Source organism: Sebastes fasciatus, chromosome 9 (assembly GCF_043250625.1).
Source record: "Sebastes fasciatus isolate fSebFas1 chromosome 9, fSebFas1.pri, whole genome shotgun sequence".
NCBI lineage: Eukaryota > Metazoa > Chordata > Actinopteri > Perciformes > Sebastidae > Sebastes > Sebastes fasciatus.
In genome coordinates this window covers 9,990,134-10,013,279 of record NC_133803.1, presented here as the reverse complement: position 1 = coordinate 10,013,279, position 23,146 = coordinate 9,990,134, and the positions used below count along the sequence as shown (strand labels likewise).

At 39.1% G+C, this 23,146-nt stretch overlaps 1 protein-coding gene and 1 long non-coding RNA gene across 3 annotated transcripts in view; one reads left to right on the top strand and one right to left on the bottom strand.

Moving 5' to 3' along the window:
* The window catches only part of LOC141773849 (uncharacterized), a 99,696-nt gene extending 92,862 nt beyond the window's left edge, over positions 1-6,834 (top strand). The window contains exons 1-4 of one of the 2 annotated variants that reach the window (XR_012595191.1): positions 961-1,078; positions 1,430-1,583; positions 4,125-4,187; positions 5,454-6,833. This is a non-coding gene — a long non-coding RNA (uncharacterized LOC141773849). Of the gene's footprint in view, positions 1-960; positions 1,079-1,429; positions 1,584-4,124; positions 4,188-5,453 lie in introns of those variants that run through there. The other variant, XR_012595192.1, reaches the window with a different exon arrangement.
* Positions 6,831-16,815, bottom strand: chst3a (carbohydrate (chondroitin 6) sulfotransferase 3a). Its single transcript, XM_074645958.1, has 4 exons — positions 16,364-16,815; positions 12,284-12,449; positions 10,439-10,990; positions 6,831-10,239 (listed from the first exon to the last, which is right to left on the bottom strand). The coding sequence occupies exons 2-4, from the start codon at positions 12,361-12,363 to the stop codon at positions 9,543-9,545; spliced, it is 1,329 nt and encodes a 442-aa protein (XP_074502059.1). The 5' UTR covers positions 12,364-12,449; positions 16,364-16,815; the 3' UTR covers positions 6,831-9,542.
* Positions 16,816-23,146: the final 6,331 nt, after the last annotated feature.

Here is a 23,146-nt window from a genome sequence, read left to right as displayed (position 1 = left end):
ACAGGTGAGTCTGGAGGAATTTTCCCTCAAGGGCTGCCCACCTGTCAGTTAAACGGTGTGTGTGTTTGTGTGTGAGTGTGAGTGTCTTGAGTCTAGCTATCGTCTCAAAAATACTAGATTTTCACATTCATGTGCAGCTTTTAATATCGGTGTATAAACAGTTAGTGTTTCCCCACTAGAGGGTGTTCACTTCTCTGGTCAGAATCGGCTTATGGACTGAAGAAAACTCGTCTAGTAATGTTCTCTAATTGTGCTCTACACTCCTCCTTCACACTCTTCCTCATCAAAATAAAACATAAGATGTTGAACGTTAAGATGTCTTCAGTCCCTCTTTCGCTCATTTCATCCGAGCGCGGGTGGATTACCGAACGGGGGCTCTTGGGCCCTCTGCGTGAAGTTGCCATTTGCATTGCACTTTGCATTTGCGAGTCGTGGTTCATGAATAATGCTGTTATTATCCACCCATGGTCTGTCTGAATGGGGGCCTGCAGACCAAACGACAACTGCATTGCCATACAGTCGATTTTTTTGCATGGCGGGGCGGGATATACATTTAATATTAAATAGTGGTGCATGTTGAAGAATGCTCTTTGAAATATTGTGCATGCCAGATAACCTTCATTGATTGATTTTTTGATTTTTGATTTTTAAGTGGTGTATCACTTGACTGTATCCTCCTTTATATGTTTTAGTGTTAGGTCTTAACTGGGCCAAGTGATTCCTTACATGAACATAAAAATACTATTTTGAATAGTTTGTAGGGGCCCACCTCTTGTAAAGATCAAGGGATGCCCTATTTATTGCAGATATAATATTGTTAAGCTTATTATCGTAATTTTTTCAAGAAGGAGAAGCTTGTGTGGTCTACAAAAGTCCATTCCCATTAAATTGTCTGAGAAGCGTAATACTCAAACTGGCCGATAGAGGGCGCTGCTATTAAAGTGTGTGCATTTGAGACAGGTCACATGTGAGGTCACAATAAGGTCAATCTGTGTATGATTGACAACTGCACATCATGCAAAATGGAGATCCACTGGACACTAAGTGGAGAGTCTAAACAAAAGCTAAGAATAGAGCAGTAAGGGAAGCAGATATTTTACATCAAGTTTCTCGCATTTCCAGCTTTTTCTAAAACATTCAAATGAAAGATCAGAACAGCAACATTGCGAAGCCCGGCTCGGGAGCCCACCGCTGGGAGGTGGTGATGAGTCCAATGCCTCAGTAATTGAGAAGGCCAAAGTTCTAGCATCTGCATACCCATCTGACCTAGATGACAGTTTAGGCGATGAACTAATTCAGCTAAGATCATTTATTAAGCCTGAAGATAATAAAAGCCCAAAAGGCCTGCTCCAAAAAAATCTGGATCATAGCCTGTAGTCTAAATTTACAACTCTGCCCGTCAGTAATTGTCATTCTCTCTCCTGTCCAGGATTAAAAATGATTTGAGGACTAAGATGATGCAAAAACACCTAAAGGCCCATTCTCTCATGGCAATTGAGGGCGAACTGACCAATACTTTGGACTCTGATGATATCTTGGAGGATTTTGCACGAAGCAGAGCCAGCAAAAATGCATTGCATAAGGTAAGCCTATTTTCTGATTAATTCAGGTTTATAAAGTCTTCCTGTGTTTGCTATATGTGACACCATAGCTTGCTTTAGGGCTGTACTAATTTTTTTTTACATTCGGAACTTCTATTGAGGCTTACGAATGAAGCTTTGAATGTCTGTCGTCATATTTTATGATGTCATCACCCTTAAAAAGATGTGAAAAATATGATTTTGTGTTATTGTGGTTATATATAGTAAATATAATTTATGTTGCTAGTAGGTTGCTGTTAGACCAACCAGGGGGCCTCCCTTTGTGTATGGCAAAGTCGGAGAGCAAACTGTTTTGACCGCAGTGAAAATAGCGTTTTTTGAAAGGCTTAATGCCAACAAATATGGATTGAAGCAGAATATTTCGTTAGATAAATACATGTGAATTTTGGAAATGATTACATCTGTTTTTATTCAATACATTTGTCTTTTGGACTGAAGACTGAGACAAGAAGAAGAAGACGAATGTTTCTGTAAGTTAATAATAATAATTTCAATGTCAACGTCATGAATTAAGCTTCGAACTATTCGGTACACAGCCCTACTGTCAGTCGTTTTAGGCTTTGTTGGCGGCTTAAATGCATGTCTTATTTGTGGTTGAGAGCGTGTATTTCATTTCATCATAATGTGCCAGCTGTTGGCATGTGTACCTGTAAATCCTGTGTTGTTGAGAAACAGGTGAATTTATTTTCTAGTTTTTGTGCTGTTGTCTTTGAGTGTTCCTGTTCTGTAAATCCTGTTGAGATGCAGTTAAATGTATGCTAATATGCTTTTACGCGTCTGGGCTCAGATGCCCATTGTCTCGTAATCCGCCTACGCATTCGAGAGTCCCATGACAATTCAAACTCGCCTTTATCTGCCGTGCAGGTGTTATGTTGTACGTTGATCCTCATGAGGGATTGCTCTATACCATCCAAGATTAGTAAGTGAGGGAACATGTGTGTTAAGTCCAGCCCTGCCTGCCTGCCTGCCTGCCTGTCATTATTTGCGGATTAGTGCTGGCCTGCACCCCTCTTTGATGTGGACATCTTTCACACTTCCGTCCCCATTGAGCTCTAGGGACACGGTGAGGGGAACAACAACGGATTGAAGAAGAACCGGAATAAGCAGGAGTCATTTTCTGCTTTTGTCTTGAGCTGCGGGAAAACTTCCTGTAGGCCTTAATGAGGAAGATAAAACGTCACAACAATTACCGCTTCACATATGAGCGACCACCTGAGAGAGCCCACACACATGCAAATGCACATATGCTCACATGCACATAAAACATACATATATGCATTTCTGCACGTCTGTGTGCACACATACTGTACACAGTCATATGTGTTCTCTGTACACACATGAAGCACACAGACAAGAAACATGTGACTCTTGATGATCCTGTGGGTTCTACTGCCCTCTGCAGGACACACAGGAAATAAATGCAGCCGATCACAGTATGGCAATCGTATCTTAGCTTTTTCTTGAACATTATTCATCCAGAAAATGTCACTGGATGTATCTACAACAACTGTAAGTTTTAATGCATAAAGTTTATGGTTTTTAGTTTTAAACCATGCTTTTTAGAGCTGATTCCTTTTTGTGGGTGTTCAACAGAGCAGCCCGTCTGTGCATGGCCAGCTTGTGGCTGAGTGGAGCCCCTTACAGAGGCAAACACAAGGCCTCTTTCAGGCAGAGCGACTCTAGAGGCATATGAGGGCACTCAGTGTTCCACCCCGACCACAGGATTTATTTACCTTCCAGCGAGGGGCATGCCAGTAAGAGGAGATGGAGTGTGCTTAGCGAAAGGTAGGGGTGCAGAGTGTGTGTGTGTGTTTGCTTGAGGGGTGGAGAGCTGGACTGTAGCATAGTGATTGGGACACTGGATAACTTAAGATAGAAAGTGGATGTCATAGTCCGGAAAAAAGAAGTCAACCACCCAAAATATACACAAAAAACATTCCATTTCGGGTAGACGGCAATCAAGAAACCTTTCCAAAACAATCATTACCTGTCCAAACCACCTACTGTGTGAAGACTGAGGTGGGACAGGGGATGTTTAAGAGAGGACGAACATGGATGAGAGCCAGAAAAGCTCGATAAGGGGGGGTTTCCTGTTTCCTTAGCCCCCTCCCCCCTTTCCCTTCCCTTACACGGAACAAGTAGAGTCATTGAATCTATGTGTGCACACAAGGACACTGTGCATCTGTCGGTGCAGTAGTTGGTAGTTAAATGGCATGACAGTCTAAACCAGTGTCACCCTTGGAGCAAGCGGTGCCAAATTGTACCTTAGACTTAAGTGAGCTAGTCATCTATGTTAAGGGCAGGGAGGTAGGTTACTATGCACTGATTCATCTGTGTACAGTACGTCACACAGCACAAATCTGGAAAAGCTAATTGCAGGGTTCCCAAGAATTTTGTGATCAAAAAGTGAATCATGCGAAAAGGCCTAAAAGAACAGTAATAGATTTATTGTGGTGTTCAGCATGGACTAGACCAGACTTATTGAATAAAAAAAAATAATAATTCTTTATCTAGTCATTTCAGCACTTCTGCCTTCTTCAAGAAACTAATACAAAGCATCTGGGTGACATATAGAGTATAAGGCAGGTGAGTCAAATCAGTGATCAGTTATTTTCATTGTCAATTAATCGGTCAATTATTTTTCTGATTAATGAATGAGTTGTTTGGTCTATAAAATGTCAGAAAATGATGAAAAATGTCGAACAAGCTCAAGATGACATCCTGAAATGTCTTGCTTTGTCCACAACTCAAAGATATTCAGTTTACTGTCATAGAGGAGTAAAGAAACCAGAAAATATTCCCATTTAGCTGGAATCAGAGAATTTTGACTTCTTTTTTTTCTTAAAAAATTACTCAATCCGATTATCAAAATAGTTGCCGATTAATTTCATAGTTGACAACTAATTGATTAATCAATTAATCCTTGCAGCTCTATTAATATGTCCACATTCTAGTAAACAGAGAATAGAGAGTAAAAAAAAATGAATTGAGCCAAAATTCTACAGAATAATACAAAATGCAGCCAATCACAAAAATATGTAAGTATGAATGAATGTGCTCAACCTATGCAGTAACTGCACATTTTACACACGGTGTTCAGTTATTCAAACACTCGATTTGTTTTCTGTCTTGTCAACAAAAGCTTTTCCTCGTGGACAAGTAATCAAATAAATAATTCATTTTGACAGGAAACAAATCTACAAATAGGGATTTTCTGTCCAGAGAGAGGATGTTTGAAGTGATTACACCTGTATGCGTGATTGCATGGATCAGATCATTACATTTATTATTTCAAACTGGCACTTGAGCAGGAAAACATCCCAAAGATTCAACCTGAGGTCAGAGCTGACTAGTTCATCTTAAAGTTTAGGATGAGGAGCGAAGACAACTGAGGGAGATTCAGAAAAGAACATGAATTTATCAGCCAGTGTTTAAGACTAACACATACTTCAGTGATTCTCCAAACATTTGGAGTATTTTGCATAAAAATAATATTTTTTTTCTTTGTCTCTTTTGGTTTCAGTCAATTTTAGATTTTCTCTTCACTGTCAGTAATGTGTGAATTTGAGTAAATCGCCAAAAAGTAGCAGGTTATGAAGAGCCCAGTTCCCATGTCTGCTGATTTTAATGCTTATTTGTATTTTTCGTCTGAAATGTATTAAGTGATGGGACGTGTTGAGTTAGGCCCAGTTCCTGTCATCAGCTCTAGGATCAACAACAGTATTGCCAATGAAAACTTACTGAGTAAATCAGTCATCACCATTTAGAAACTTTCAAACAACGTCTACTTCAGGAAACTTGAGACCCGGCTTCTCGGTGGCTTATATCACCAAGACTTTTCCTCTTTTGCAGCACGGCAACATCTGCTATGTTGCTGTGGGAATATTCAGCATCAAGGAAACAATCATGGGTGGAATCAGCTTGACCAACAGCTGTGAACTCTGAAGTGCTTTCTCTCAGCCAAGGCGTGAAACAGACAGAAAGAATGCAACCTTGAATGGGCTCCTTGTCTCTGCCTTCTTTCTCTAATTATTCCAACTCAGCCTTTTGGGGATCCCTGGCAACAAGCATGCATTTAGATGTGGAGCTAGACTGAGAGAATGCCACTGAGCAAACAATCTCACATTAATCCTCATGTCATCATGCAAAAATGTTTGTTGTATAATCTATGTAGGAGGAATGACTGTGTGTGTGTGCTGGTCCGTCTTCACCCAACTATCCGGGAATGGAAAGAGTACTAGAATATAGTAGTTGCAGCTGCTGATTTAGCATCTTTATTTTGTTTCTCTCTCTCTCTCAAACAGTTTATCATGACTTTTTAATGCGACTTTTGTTTTTAATGTATGTTTTCTTGTAACAAAACATGTAAGTTTTACACAAAAAAACAACTTTGTTAGCCTACATTATGAGAGAAATTAAATCTGTTACTTTCACCCCTACCAACATAGCTTAAAGATAAAATATAAACACACATTTAGGTCATAACATAATGAGAATAGGCTACACAGAGCCTGTGTTTGTACCATGGATGTATAACGAGAACTGGATACAGTGTTGGCGGCGGGCTTCATTCCTTCTGAGAGATGCTCAGTGGCGCATGAAGCCAAAAAGGCGCGACCGCCGAGTGATAAAGTACCCGGACCATCCAGCGATCTTCCTCATCCGTTGGGCCCATAGAGCAGGCGCAGTAGTGTTTCCTTTAACTCCGCCTCCCAGCCATCTGTCCAGCCACGGTTTGGGTCTCATTCACATGGACGGAGGAAGAGAAATAATTCTGGATTCGGCTATTAGTGCATTTTACAACTTTTAGGACCTAATGATTTAAATAAGGGTTAATCAAGTGTTAATTTACCTCAAAAAATATATCTGCTGAGTTACAGATGTCTCTTTCCCAATGTAAGTTTATGGGGGAAAGTATTTTTGTGCCCAATGGCATCACGTGACGGACAAGGAAATTGTAGTACTGCCGTTTGGCCACTAGGAATATTTGCTTCAATCTTCCTGGGGGCTTGATTTGTACCAGAAACACTTTTCCTCTAGAAGTGCTCCACTTCCTCTGCTGGATGGTTGTCATAAACAGTTGATTGGATTTTCATACCACTGGAAAAACTTGAGGAATTGACTGCTGGTTTTATTTTGGATCCTTGAACTGCTGAAAGGAAATCATCTTTAGGTTGACAGAAGTAGCATATACACATTAAAGAAAATACCCGTGGCTTCATAGCACCATTTTAGAACAATAACATCATTTTAATTATTTCAATAGAAGAAACTCTAACATTTACATGTGTGTGATACATTTCTAGTTGCTTGAGCGTTTCATCTGTGCTTTGACCCTTGGTTTCTTCTGCGAGAGTAGCAAGAATATGACGGTAACTTAGTTGTAATACAGCAAGTTATTGAAGAAACTCAGAACTTTGACAACCTATGAAACCACTTCTGTTTACCAGAGCTGCAGACTTACTCAAGTTTAGGACTTGAGAGTTGACTCCCTGAAGACTTGAAAGCAAAATATTAATGTCTCAGGTTTTGACTTGGTAAAATCAACCTTGCATAGCCACACCACATGAAGAGGCTAAGCGTTGATAGGACTTGGTCTCTCATTCAGCTTTGCAAAAAATCACCATTTAAAGAGCTTTGGAAGAAAAAGGTTTAAGAACCATGGCATTTTGATTTTTCCATTCAGAGACCTGAAAGACTTGCAACTAACTTGCATTAGCTGATGAAGAGTTGTAAAGAAGAAACTGAGGCTTGAATTAAGACTCGCTTTGACAAACTACTTTAAAACAGCTCTGCTATTGATGTTTTTTTCCACCATGAAAACATTTCATTCAAGTTGACCAAAGCATCAGTTCTCTACGAAGGTTGAACCACCAACATTTTATAGGCAAACACATATCTTTATGTAAGGTATTGCCACTCTGGGTATCTGAATTAGCTGAATGCATGAACTGACTACACCCATTCTTTCAGCTGCACTTGGTATTTCACAGTATTCCCTTTTTTTGGCTTAAATACTTCAGTAGTGAGTCTGGGCAACGCCAAGCCTGCCAGTCATAATGTAGTCATATTTATGTTTTAAACACTAAGTATAAGCGCCCCTACTATATGTACCTCTAAAGCATATCCCTTTCCATGAGCAGCGTGGCAGTCTCAGCTGTGCCTCCGCCAAGCTGAACACAATGCTACCATTGAACCAGAGCCACAGTGGATACCTTTATATACCATCAAGAGTGACAGTTAATGCAACAGCACCTGGGTTTCACTTAAAGTGATAGGCCACATTAATACAGCTACATACGAACATCTACTATATTAGTTGTCGCCAAAAGCATCAACATACACGAATCTCACGACTAATAACTTTTAAAGGGGGAGTATTTAGAATTTTGTCAGGTTTTAATATTTCTGGTGCTTTTGTACTTTGGAAGCGATTTAAAACAACTTCTTGCACAAGAATGTTGTTTGTGTGCCCATGAACACACAGGTTATCAGTGTATAGAAGCCGCTTATGTAAAATAACACCCAAACTGTCGTTTCATTAGAGGTGAGGAGGCAGCGCATTGGCTACTAGCTATTGGGAAAAGGGAGATGTTGAAGACACATGGAGGTATCTGAAGTAAGATACAATTCTTCTGTAGCTACTCATGTTATGTACAGTAACCTCATGAGTATTGTATATCCATCGTAATAGAGTGATGCAGGAATGAGTCCTAAAACCCAGAAATGAGTTAGCATTTTAGCACTTCCAGTTCCCTTGTCTCAAAGTCAATGGTTTTTTTGAATGGTTTTTGGTTAGATAAATTGAATGAATTGATAAACACTCGTGAATTTTGAAGCTTGTTTGTGTTGTGTTAAAAAAGACGGTTGCTAACAAGTTAATGAGCCTGCAAAACATCATCACACTGACTTGTCCGCTTTTGTGTATACATTTCCTCATGCGACCGTGGTGTAGTTCGTTTATAGCCTAAAGTTAACTTTTTACTTCTGGCAATTGCATTCAAAAATCATAGATTTGTAGAGATTATTTTACGGAACAAAATGTGCAGGTATCATAAATGTTTTTTGCCGCAGAGGTTATTTTATGCAATATCCAAAATCCAATGGAAAAATCCCATTGGATTTTTGTCGAGGGCACCCAGGGCGATTCTAGCTTCCGGGTTGGCCTACAAAAATACATCATCCCTGCAGCACTCCATTCTCTTTTTTTATGGTATATTGAGAATTGCTTTAAATGACATTTGGTTAAATTCATCAAAGATAATTCTGTATTTTCACAGAGAGTGCTTTTGTGGAGATATGAATACTCCTCATGAAGACATCGCAAAATGCAAAGCCACATTCACATCACCTGAGTTGTAAAGCCCTATGAAAAGCACATCAGGTCTAATCTATCAGTTGTCAAGTTGAATACAGATCTATCAAAATACAGGTTGAACTAGGCTGAATTGAGCACTAGCCTCATAAACTCTATGAACAGAAACATCTTCTCTTCCAGAAACACACACACACGGACAAACAAAACACACATCACTTTCACTGAAGTTTATCCCTGAATGTCTAAACATGATAAGCTATCAATAAAATCTTACATAGGAATCTCTTCTCAAGTCTCAAGTCTGGCTTGACATCTATGATTATTTCATTTGAAATGAAATACAAAGCGCCACATAAAGCTTAAATGCCAGGCTTCTCCGTGAACGCAGTATGCAAATAAATACTTCTCTTTCTCAAGTGGCTCTTCATTTGTCACAATGAGGCACATCATTGGTGAGTATGGATATTATTGTATGGCCAAAATCTTACTGTCACCAGTAAAACATTTTTTTTTATCTTTTATGGCACCTTTGCGTACTAGTTTTGGTCTGTGCAATAATGGCTTCTCCTGGCCATTGCGTGCAGCGTTTTGCAGATTCACAGCTACATTTTTGACCTCTCGATTTAATAAAATAGTTTCTCTTCAAGCAAACTTATGGACTTATTGATCAGTGTCTTTTCATCGTCCACAAATCTGTACCCAAACAGCTTCATGGTAGGTCCGCACACTCTCTGCACTACCTGAGCCAGTGTGAAGGGAATACTAAATCTCCATTTCTCTGCCTGCTCTGACGAGTTCTTCTGGGTGGAGTAAATCCCGCTTGCTTCCCGCGTGGTCTGAGTGTTCCTCAGAATCCACTCCCTGGCCTGTGGACTAAACGGTATCCCTGTGAACCTGTACATCTCCTCCGCCTTCTGCATGGGGTAGCGGGCGATATCCTCGTAACGCACCAACATGTAGCGTCTCCTCAGCCAGCGAGGTTGGCTTAGTCCCACCTCTGCGGACGTCCTAATCTGGTCGCAGTTCCCTTTGAGCCTCTTCACCTCCTCGTCGTCTTCGGGCACCTGGCCGTCCTGCGCCCAGGTCTTCCACGTCTGGTACTTCGAAGAGAAAGCCACCATGCGGGATGCCAAGATGGCCCGTGGATCTCGGACCAGCTGGATCACTCTCACGTCCAGGCGAGGATCCTCCAACATAGGCTGCAATGTGTCCAGTTGACGCACACGGACAGTCTTGATGGCGTGGTGTTGCTTGGAAAGGCAGGATTCGGATGCAAGGGTCAAGTTCAGCGGGCCACAGCGACGGGTCTTACAGTGATACCTAAGACAAAAGTGGTATAGTTTATGTATGATACAATATCTTTCATAGAGTTGCAAAAAGGAAAAGTAGTATTAGGAACAGTAGGAATTATTTCAGGCATCTAGGGTTTCCTTGCCTCTCCTTCTTTACAATGGACTTAGACTCAACCAACATTGTAAACTTCATCAATAACAGTGAGTATCTAGAGAATTTACAATACCTTTCAAAAACGTCTTTGATTACAGGACTGCAGACAGATTCTTCACAGAGCGATAAACTAGACTCTCTGCGGAAAAGAGCCGGGGTGACGTGGTCCTGAGGTAGAGGAGAGATGAACTTCTCAAGGGGAGAGAAATCGCACACGAAGAGCGCCTGGAGTACATCCCGGTAGATTCCTGCCAACACTGTCCCGTTGTTTGCCTCCGAGGCCATGGTCAGCATGCGCTCGACGTGCCACAAAGGCTCAAACAGGTAGAACATGTTATCCCCATGCTGGTTGAAAAATTCCCCCACAAATGAGGAACCTGTTCGCGTGGTAGCCATGAGTAATATGTGTTTACGGCCACCGCTGAAACTGTACGTGCCTAAGTCATCTAGTTCATCCTCTTCTTGCTCCTCAGAGAGACTTGAGTAATTCCCTTTTGTACCGGTGAGTTTAGAGAGCAGCATCTTGAGCATCGCCAAGGAGCCATTTTGAGTTATGTTGCTGTAATCCAGTGGAGTCTGTGGGGTCTGCAGTGGAATCTGCCTCTGGATCAGTTTATCGGAGACCCTGATGAGATAGAGAGGCTTGATTAGCAGTAGAAACACCTGAGATAGGTCTTATATTTTACATTTAGCTGACACTTTTACATGGAGCTACTGTATGTTTGAGTTACAGCAACAGATCCAGTAGATCAGTCTTGGTCTAAATTCCTTAAAAGGAATAGTTTGATATTATGGGAAATACATTTATTGGAGTTATATGAGAGGATCAACACCACTATCATGTCTGTGTGTTGTATACGAAGCTACAGCCAGCAGCCAGTAGCATAAAGACTGGAAACAAGGGGGAGCAGTAAGCCTGGCTCTGTCCAAAGGTAACAAAATCCCCTGCTCCCATCTAAGAAATAGTCTGGCACAAAACCCAGTAAGACCACAGCTTGTCATTTTTTACATTTGGGCCTTTGTATGGATTAAACAAGGGACATATATCATGTAAAGGCTTTTACACACTGGGGGGGGGGGGGAGGAGTTTTTTTCGTGCAATTAATTTGCACGTCAATATATTTTTTTCAAACCGTTGTTTTTGTCATGAGTACTTTCACGCAGAAGGCAAATATGTGGCAATAAAGCGTTGTAATTTTTATCTGGAAGGAGGTCGAATTTTCTGAGATTTCCAAACCAAGACGGCAAACTTTATTCAGAACGTAGACGGCACGATACAGGGCTTGGCACAGATGAATTTTTAGAGTGGTAAATCTCAGAAGGTATGACTCCATCCAAAGGGAATAAGGTTCTCTTGTGACTTCCTGCATTTTCTTCAGCAAAAAATATCGTGGCAATATTGTATCGATACACGGACGTCAAGTATCAATCTTTTAATATATAAACTATTAACCTCTTAACAATCTGACAGGCAGGCCCGGCCACTATTCTGTCTTTCAGAGGTTGTAGTGGGCTCAGTCATAGAGAGTGAAGATACTGGTATCATCTGAAACTAGAAAACCTAAGGAATCCATTAGTACCAACCATGGAAAGTTAGCTTGTCGGAAAGAATGCTCCAAAGTTACGCTACATTTAGGGCGAGGAAAAACTGGCATGGCCATTTTCAAATGAGTCCCTTGACCTCTGACCTCAAGATGTGTGAATGACAACTCTGAGATGAACAGAGTGAAAACTTACAGACAAACTGCATCATTCGCCGTTGAAAAAAAGATAATGAATCACAATATATCGCAAAACTCAGCATATCACAAATTATTTAAAATCGCAGTAAGATTGTATTGTGACTTAAGTATCGTGATAATACGGGGCCTCTGATGTTTCCCACCCCTAAGTTACAGATTGTACTTTATTCTCTTACCTTGATAGGATGTTGCTTTCCTTTTCGATGATGACCAGGGCCACGATGCAGATGAAGACAATTGCATATTTGGTCTTCATTCTTGAGTCCTGGCTTTGTAACTGGACGTCTAGATTCTAGTCTGTGTGCTGGTCATAGCTTGTCATGCAGAGGCTAAAGCTTCATTCTGCAATAAGAAAGACACACCAGTAAAGATTGAGTATGCAAAGGGTATGATTTCTGGTTTATGATGACACTAAACATATACAGTATCATAATCCTGCAAATTGTGTTTGGCTCAAGTCTCGTGAATACTTTCACGGGTAAATACAGTATAAAGAAGAAGTAAAAATCTATGCCCAACACTACCATGAAACAGACATAATGGATTTCGCTGAAGACATAAACCATCATTAAAAAAAAGTGGGAGAATCAGAAAAGAGAACATGAAATTATCTCACATTTTAGCTCTGAGAGACGAACCCAAACTTGCCAACGTTCTTTTTATACTGTATGTAAAACAACAGTTGCATTGATCTGAAACCTGAGGAATGTCCAGCAGTTTGTACAACGCACCGCTTTTTAAAACTTGTTTGCCTCATTTCTTAGAACCCCAGAAAAAGACGGCATTTCTTTTCGGTCGGCTGGGGTCAGTGATAAAGATGAAGACTGATGAGAGGGAGGGAGTTTATGTAAACAAGCCTGGTTTTCACTCAGAGCAAACTCTGTGGAACTCTTCCACATGGCGCTGAGTCACGGCACATTTTGGATTCCAGTGCTGTGTGATTTCAGCACCCCCATCTATTTCACCTGAAGTCCCCTTCATTACTCAAGAAGTGAGTCTGTTACACCATCATACAGGTACTGTGACATGTATAAGCATCATTTCTGGGAATCAAAAGTGTGCCAACATTGTGAAGTAATCATTGAGGCACAAGCCTCAACATGTCCCGCAATTTCAACATGTCTGTTGGTTTTATTACGGTTCCAGTTACTTGGCAAGCTTATGTGTCACCAACAGGTTTCCCTCGAGGCATTGCACAGTAACCGCCACTCTGAAGGTCATGAGCACATCTCTGGTAAACACAAGATGTAAAGTGGTGCTTTTGTGTGATTCTTTGTGGAGAAACTCAGTTTTACAAATTTGTTGATTAAATCAACTAATGGATAAGTCGACAACCGTATGTTAGTCGACTAAGTATTTCTTTGGTCGAGGACAAGCCCTACAGATTACCATCTAATTGACATTTATTACATAAATGTAAAGTAATGAACGTACAGCTGCGCTATTTACTGAATTTTATTGACTGTTTCAAAACATATCTGTTTCAAACGCAGCTTCAGCTTTTTCAAACGTGGCTTCAACCACAGGTGCGTATTTGTTTTCTGTCTCCATCACTAGCAGCTATGACTGTACACATGGTAGCCTGAGGAACACCAAGTTTGGCTGCTGCATGTCGTTGACTCATTTTTGGCAGCTTGTCACAAGCTTCGAAGACACTACGTTTTTCATTGAGAAAATGACTTTCTTTTCCCATCATGATTTCAATGTGAACACAGCCCCACCCTCAGGTAACCAGCAGGAAAGAGATGGGTTACCGCGAGCAAAGCATCATGGGAATAAAGTTTAAAAAAAATGTAATTACTGTAGTTTTAACTAGACTGTCAAAGTTAACGTGGGTTCAGTTTGAAAGAGTGAAGATACTGGCATCATATGAAACTAGAAAACCTAAGGGGTTAATTGGTACCAACCACTAGCTTGTGGTGAAGGAGGTTAAATAACGCTCCAACTTGTGCTAAATATTTGCGAGGACAAACAGGCATGGCCATTTTCAAAGAGGTCCATTGACCTCTGACCTCAAGATATGTGAATGAAAATGGGTTCTATGGGTACCCACGAGTGTCCGCTTTACAAACATGCCCACTTTATGATAATCACATGCAGTTCTGGGCAAGTCATAGTCAAGTCAGCACACTGACACACTGACAGCTGTTGTTACCTGTAGTTGGCTGCAGTTTATTATTATGCAGTTATGATTAGAGTATATTTTTGTATGCTAAATGCAGTACCTGTGAGGGTTTCTGGACAATATTTGTCATTGTTTTGTGTTGTTAATTGATTTCCAGTAATAAATATCTGCCCACTCCCATGTTGATAAGAGTATTAAATACTTGACAAATCTCCCTTTTAAGGTGCATTTTGAACAAATAAAAAAAAATCAGGATTAATCACTGTTAACTATGGACAATCATGCGATTAAACACAATTAAATATTTTTAATCAATTGACAGCCTTAGTTTTACATTTTTTTCCATATGTTATGTATGAAAAGGCCCAAAGTGAACACACTAAGCAAACTACTTGATTATTTTATACAGCATTTGTATAGGAATGATTGTATCCCAATCGTGATCACTATAAGCGGTTTCTACTATAGTATTCTTCCCATCCTTTGGAAGTATTGTGTTACTCTGCCACGTTTAAAGGCTGTCCCGGCAACCTGAGCTCATAAATATAGAGGCAAATCAGTTCGGAAGACAACCCACAGCTATGTAGCCATGCCAACTCACATCGGTTGCTCCTCTGAAAGACTTTTGAACAAATTAACTTTTTCGACATCATTTGAAATGAATCAGTACAACAGATTTCTTAATTCAGAATAAATTGTCCATCAACTCTTTTTTCATGTTATTGAATAAGAAATGTAGACGATGAACGCCCCCCACCATCCACACACACACACACACACACACACACACACACACCATTTGGACCTGTCAAGACAGTGAATAATTTCTACAAAGCATTATCATTATGGGGAAAAAAAGACACAGTTTTGTAGAGTGATCGCGCTCTGTAAGTAAATATCCCCCAATTATCTGAGCTTAATACGCCATAGCCGTCAAACTGTCAGGCTGAAGCACTTGAGCTGAGCACTTTTACATATTCAAGAGTCACTGGAGCGTTTGGCAAAATCTGCTCGAGCAGAAACACACATCACTCTGTTTATCATCTCACTACAAATTACATTAATGGCTGCCGTCAGAGCCTTGAAGCAGCAGCAGCAGAATCTCATGGAGAGGCTGAAAGCTAAATTCTCAACTGAATGCTTTTTGCTGTTCATCCAGGGGTGTTAGTGTAAACAATTAACTGTTATAGGCAAAATACTGGAAAAAACATTATGATATGTGTAGGACCTGTTTATCCCTTTAATGGGATTGATTGAGTTTAGTTTGTATGTCATTTGGAAAAAAGAAAACTATACATATAAATACATACATGTAGATAATTAAGGCATTACTAAGTAGGGGTGTAACGATACATCGATCGGGATCGATAGATCGATTCCATGATCAACAATCCAATATCATCAATGCAAAGTGAAACCATCAATACATATCATCTTTAAGATACATCTATATTTTGAAATTCTCATTTCACATTTTGTTTTTTTTATTGAAAAGAATATAGGCAAAATACTGAAAAAAGCATTATGATATGTGTAGGTGCTGTTTATCCGTTCCATGTGATTGATTGAGTTTAGTTTGGATGTCATTTGGAAAAAAGAGAACTACCCCCCTATGTGTGTGAATGAGTGAGTGTGAGTGTGTGGTGCTCCTATAGCATAGTCATTAGGGGGGAGGGGGCATTCAATTCGGGAGCATTTCCAACACCCCCCACCAAACCCCAGAACCAGAATAAAAACACACTATAATATAATACTTCTGATTCATCTCTGATGCTCTGACATGATGCTTTCAAATGTTCAAAATACAATCTGGGAAAAAATGGTTATATGAGCAACTCACATCTGTAAATAGAAAGAATTATTGATTATAGTGGACAGCCACGGTCATTATTTTATACCTGCATCATATAAGGAAACACAGCATGGTTTGACAGCAGTGGGAATATAGTGTTACACTATCATTATTCATCATGTAGAGCGTTTTTTTCGCAGCATGTTTACAAGCTCTCTACCGTGTATCTGGTAGATCTGTAGGTTGTTGTTTTTTTTAAAAAGCTTTGAGTCATTTCCTGCCAGAAACAAAATTAGATGCGGTGATATGATGTTCGGGTGTATCGGATGTAACACAAACCTTTAGCTGGTCTCCCTCTGCAATCGAGCAAAAAAGCTTTCCCCTGATCTTGTGAGAGCCAGTGTCGTCCCTCTCGTAGCATCTTGCTGCATTGTGTCGGACATGGACACACTGCTTCATTGTATCCTCGGACGCGGACTCCTCTCCTCCTCTGCAGGATGAATGAGAGGCAGCGCGGAGGAACGGACGTCTTGCAGCAACATTAAAGCATTAAAGGAAACGGACGCTTTATTTGGTTACTTCAATGATGTCTTTAAATAAAATGAACTCTGTGCCTTTAGAGGTAATTTTTAGAATCTCTCCGCAACCCGACAGATTGAAGCACTAATTTGACTAAAAAAAAATACTTTTGTGTTTCCAAACTTCTTCTAAAAACTTTCCCCCACGTGCTGGTCCTGGATGGCACTGCGCGAGCGAGCTGACTGTGTGGGACATCCTGTATGGGCGAGGTCACGTGGTCCCCAAACACCCCCACCCCCTGCATTTAGGCTATGTATAAAGACCCCCCTTGTGTTTGAGGAAGTGCCCCCAGAAGAACATAGAGTCCATGCCACTTTGTACACTGTTTTCATCTTTTAAATCACATTTCATTGCATGTTGTGAATATTGCAACCTAAAATAGGCTGTTAATTTAGGAATTATAGTTTTTTTTCTTATTTTTAATTTTTTATTTAAGGTTAAAGGAATACATACACATACTTGTAAAGGGGCATACAGACAGCAGCAACAACATATATAAACAACAACAAACAAAAACATAAGCAAAAGAAAAGTACTGCCCGTTGTTATAGTGCAGTGTCAAAGGATAAGTTCATATACATACAACCAACCTCATATATATGTATATATATATATATATATACAGTATACATACAGTATATACATATGTCTATATCTACACGTGCATTCATGTACATATCCACTTAGACACATTCGCTTACACAATTATCTATTCTATTATACAGACAAAAGGACATATTTACATCTCTTTAATTGACCTTTATCAACATTATTTATTTACTAATTTTGTTTAACTCCAATCCTCACCCTGACTCAAAGTATCCCACCCATGCTCAAAAATGATATTCTGTTCTTTATTTCTATTAACATCCTTCTCCAGAACCCACTGATGTTTCAAAAACATTTTGAAACGTTCAGTGTTTTTATTATTTTTTTTATTTTTTTTTTATTAATTTATTAATTATTGTCTTTGTTGTATTGTATAGTAATAAAATAATACAATGTCTATTCATCCCATGCAGGGAAATGGAAGCACATGAAGTCACATAATCAGATATACTAAAACATCTTGAGAGCAACACAGTTTAGCCTCAAATTATTGTCCATCTTAATCTTAACATATACTTTATAGGTAGTTTTGTTGGTAAAAACATAAATAAACCAGGGCTGTCAATCAATTAAAATGTTTAATCATGATTAATTGCATGATTGTCCATAGTTGATTGCGATTATTCACATATTTTCTATCTGTTCAAAATGTACCTTAAAGGGAGATTTGTCAAGTATTTAATACTCTTATCAACATGGGAATGGGCAAATATTTATTACTGGAAATCAATTAACAACACAAAACAATGACAAATATTGTCCAGAAACCCTCACAGGTACTGCATTTAGCATAAAAAATATGCTCTATTCATAACATGGCAAACTGCAGCCCAACAGGCAACAACAGCTGTCAGTGTGTCAGTGTGCTGACTTGACTATGACTTGCCCCAAACTGCATGTGATTATCATAAAGTGGGCATGTCTGTAAAGGGGAGACTCGTTGGTACCCACAGAACCCATTTTCATTCACATATCTTGAGGTGGGAGGTCAAGGGACCATGATATTTTTTCCTCACCAAAATTTAGCATGCGTTTGGAGTGTTATTTAGCCTCCTTCGCGACAAGTTAGTATTAATAGTAGACACAGTTGGTACCAATGAATTCATTAGGTTTTCCAGTTTCATATGACACCAGTATCTTCACTCTAGCTTTAAAACTGAGCCCGTTACAACCTAAAAATCACAAGTTGCGTTAATGCGTTAAAGAAATTAGTGGCGTTAAAACAAATTTTAATATTATCGTGTTAACTTTGACAGCCCTAAAATAAACATACAGTATATACATATAAATACATACATGTAGATAATTAAGGCATTAGGGGTGTAACGATACATCAATTGGGATCGATATATCGATTCCATGATCAACAATCCAATATCATCGATGCAAAGTGAAACCATCGATAAGTATCATCTTTAAGATACGTTTAGATATGTTGAAATTCTTACTTCACATTTTTTTTTTATTAAAAAGAATATATCGTTTTTCATTTAAATGTCTGGAAAAGCTCAGTAGTAAAATTGTCAAGTCATAATATTTTTGTGAGTTGATGTAATGTAATAAACTGATTGTGTTAAATGGGTATATGATATCGTCTCATATCGATCGCAGGCCCCTGAATTGAATCAAATCGAAACCATATCGTGGCAGACTTTGTGATATCAGCAAATATCGTATCATTGTCCAAAGAATGGAATTCTTGATAAAATCGTATCGTGAGGAAACTTTTGATTTACACCCCTATTAATAAGACAACGAAAAGTAAAGCTTTTCTTTAAGTTGGAAATAAATGCATGTATTGGTCTGGTTTTAATTATCTATTCAGGATAGTCCCATTGCGATTTAATATACATATCTTTTCCGAGGGATCCTGGCTAAGGGGGCAGCATTAAAGTTTTAACACATAAAAGCACAAATAACAGACTTAAAAACAAAAACGGCAAAAAATTTCAAAACAATATAAAAATGTCACATAAAATCTTGGTCTAGACTCGCCCTCAACATCCTTTGTTCAAGTTTTACTTTCATTCTTCGAAACGTGTTACTTAGAAATCTGTCCTGACTGCACCCCTGATGCCCTTGTAAAATAAGCCACTTGAATTTGAAGAATTTGAAGGACAGTTATGACATGCTTCAAATTGCAGACAAAGAACTATTCCAAAAATGTGCTGGTCTTTAAGAACCTTGAAGTGCTGTAATTTGGTATGTACATACGATAGTCCTTATGTCCTTCTCACTGAATGCATTTCGACGTGTCACAAAAAGGCTTAAATAATAAAACTAAATTCCGTTTAGCTACATCAGTATCGCTGCTACACCCTATCCACAACTCCAGATGAATACTTTCATTTCTAAATATTTCTAAACATACTGCACTTACCAGCAGTGTTTCACCACTTGGGGTCAGCAGTGTAAAAGAATGTAGAGTATTGGAGCAGCGTATCAGAGGGGCTGTCAGCCACAGAGCACAGGCTTAGTTTTAGCATCAGAAGCCAACATGATGTACGTCAGCATTATGTCACCTACAAAAAATATTTGATGCACCTTATTTTTACAATTGCATTGCCTCTCAACATATTAAACATAAATATATTTCCTGGAGGGGTTTCAGTTTGCACATTTCTGTGAACTACAAAGTCACTTCTTAGATTTGATTTCGTACACACATTTTAACATCATTTTTATTACGTTACATTAATCATACTCAGGGATTTGATGTGTTTTTACTTGATTTGAGTATATATATTTTAAAGTTGTACACTTTTTTTTGCTTTGAGGCCTCAAGGTTTGGTTGAAATCTTAGCAAGACCCATAATACAGGACGCACATGTTCATAAATGATGTTACCACCTCAGTGGACAGCTACTAGTGGTCTTTTCAATCCAGGAGTAGTGTGTCACATCTTTTAGGATTTTACATGATTCATGACTCTGTATTCACTCTGCTAGCACTCTGTGAGGTTTATGAAATGAATTAACCTACAGTATACTCTACATGGAGAGATTAAAGGAGTGACCTAGTTTTAGAGTGGACCCGGACTAAAAGCGAACCTCTGCCCTTGGCAAACCGCACTAGAGATTATCAATAATAATCCAAAATGGTAGAGCTGAATTGGGTATCTTGACAACAGGTGCTCTGACAGACAGAGTGATCCTGTAGTGACACAAGCAGCCTAAAAATTATTCAAAGTTTGTCTTTCTATTTTTGACCAATATCATTTTTTTAATATTTTTTTAAAAAAGCAGGAAAAACACAAGGACTTACCAAGGCAGTATTTTGTTTTTACCATTCCAAAACAAATATTTCAACTGATACTTTTACCAATAGTGTACACTATGAAAACTGCTGGAGGAGAAAACTTTGGTTATGTGGAATAGAGAGATATGATTGATAAATGATGCTTTTCATATATATGATGGGTGTTTTTTTTGGTATAGTTGGGCATCTTGTAATCCAAAATGTTCTTGATGTCGTAGCAATAAACTGTTATTTGGTAGTTTACACGTTCAGTTGACATTTATGGACCCTCACGTTTCAGAGTCACGAACAGGACTGGAGCCAAACTAATTCCAGCTCCCTCCGTCAACATCACTTCTTGATGAATGGCCAAAAATGTGCTCTAAACTTCAACCACATAATGTAATCATACACTGCAAACCCAAATGTTGCAGAGGGAAACATTTTCTCACATAATAATGACATAAAATATATTTAAATTCTTCAGCTGTTATTTTATTATGATAAAGTGACTGACCATATATGGTACACCATTGTTTTGTGGTTAATTTAAAGGTCTTATTGATAAAAAATTTATTTAAACGGATATTAAAAAAAAATAAAACATCCATAAAGCCTTTAGAAAGGTGCCGAATAATAGTTTGTTTTTTCCTGAAAAAAATTAATATGATTGTGAATTACTATTTTTTTTTGCGGGTCCAAAAGGAATATTTTGTTTATCTCTGTGGAAGATATCTGACATTTGGTTCCCACTTCTAACGAGGCTTGTGAGCCAATAGTAAAACAACGTTGTTATCAAGTGGTGTCTCTGTGTCGTCAGTTAGTGTGAAAAAAACGGATAAATGGCTGAAGTGTCTGGCAACCATTTGTTGTAAAGTAAATGCAATGGAACGGGGGAAGGAGAATGTGATATCTAGTGGCTGAATGTTATCAAAGTTATCAATAGCACCTTTAAAATCACACTCGTATTTTTATTCTAGTTTTTTTTATAATGTACCAGTCCTATTACTTCTAGCATAAAAGGCAAGGGAAGGCAACTTTATTTATACAGCACATTTCCTACACAGGATAATGCAAAGTGCTTTATGTAAGTCACTGAGATAAACAATAAAAAAAAGGGTTGGGATAGTAAAAAAGCAAACTAAAAGGAAAATACAATGAAAAAGGATTAAAAAAAATTAGTGTACGAATAAAATTTACAGTGCAGATAGCACAGTGTGTAATTAAAAGCGATGGCAGACTTTTGGCAGACAGCTTGCATTTGAAAATAGTCCATGTTTGAGAAAGTCTGAGATCTCCTAGAAGTGTGTCCCAGGTATTTACATCGCAGTAGCTAAAAGCAGGTTTACTATGTTTGGATTTAATTCTAGGAACAATCAGCAGACCGGTGCCGCTGCCGCTGCCCTTTTCTTATAATTGTCTCATGATGCAGCAAAAAAGGAACCGTATTAGTATCTACTATGTTTCATCCTTTGCTGCTCTTGATTCCTTGAATTTGGTTTGTTTTCATGTGGATGCTAAACCCTTTATGGGTGATTCCGGGTCAAGGGAACAACATGTTTTGAGACATTGTGCATTTGTGTCAGTGGCTGATTTATACTGATATATTTCAGGATACACTGAGCCTATTTAGATGCAGTTTTTTCTATTGATGACAATAATCCAGATGAAATGATGCACTTGCATCGGTAAGCTGAAGTGATGAGCATCTCCCTGAAATTTCCCTATGGGCAGCCTCGTGGCTCCGACACCGACAGGAACAAAGAGGTCAGCATGTGCCGCTGTGATTGAAGGCACAGGGATTAGAAACTAAGAAGATGACTACAGATGAGCAGTGAGCTTTTATCCGTATGATTTTTTTTGCAGTGATCCTTCCAAAGACACTTGCACATTTAAGCTTCAGTGGCAGGTTTTTATTGCAGGAAGTGTACATTGGTGAGGGTTTAAACAAGGTCACTGTGACAGATGATAAAAAAGATCACGTATTTGTGAACTCGCATAATGTTGCACACTATATACACAGCATGTCCACCAGTCGATTCTGCTTGTGGCAACATTGTGTGTGCTAATTGTGCTTTACATTTATGTCTGATGGAGCCTATGTGACCACAGACAGGCTCTGTGCATTACAAGATGAGGAGAGATTAGAGCACAGTGGGTTAATCTTTAGGCCTGCCATCTGCCAGGACTATGAGAATTAAACCAGGAGCCACGGACTCGACCCCCAACATTCAGAAGTAACCTGACAGGTGATCTTTTCTAGTGAAAGTAATGCATATTCTGCTTCAAAGGGCATACATATTATTGATGTGGCTTTAAATAATTTGCCACCTGGACACATTATGTTTCTGATAGGTCTCACTGTACATGCAGGACAGTTGTCTGCTGCCAAAGATCACTGATCTTAACTCAAACACCGATATTCTGAAACAACGTTGGTGGTTTTTATTCTGTACGTGTGTGTCGCTCATTTCCTCCCCGTAACTGTGTGCCAACTTCCAGTTTTCTGAAAGCACAATTCGTGCAGCAAGGGACCCCTGAGCTCATGCTACATACTGTATATTCTACCAGCACCACTCAGATTATAAAGTAGATTTAATTTCAGCATGAGAATGGACTGTAAAAGGTTTATTCATGTGTGCAAATCCTCTTGCATGCAACATTTTAATGGTGCGCACAGGCACCATACAGTTGTTC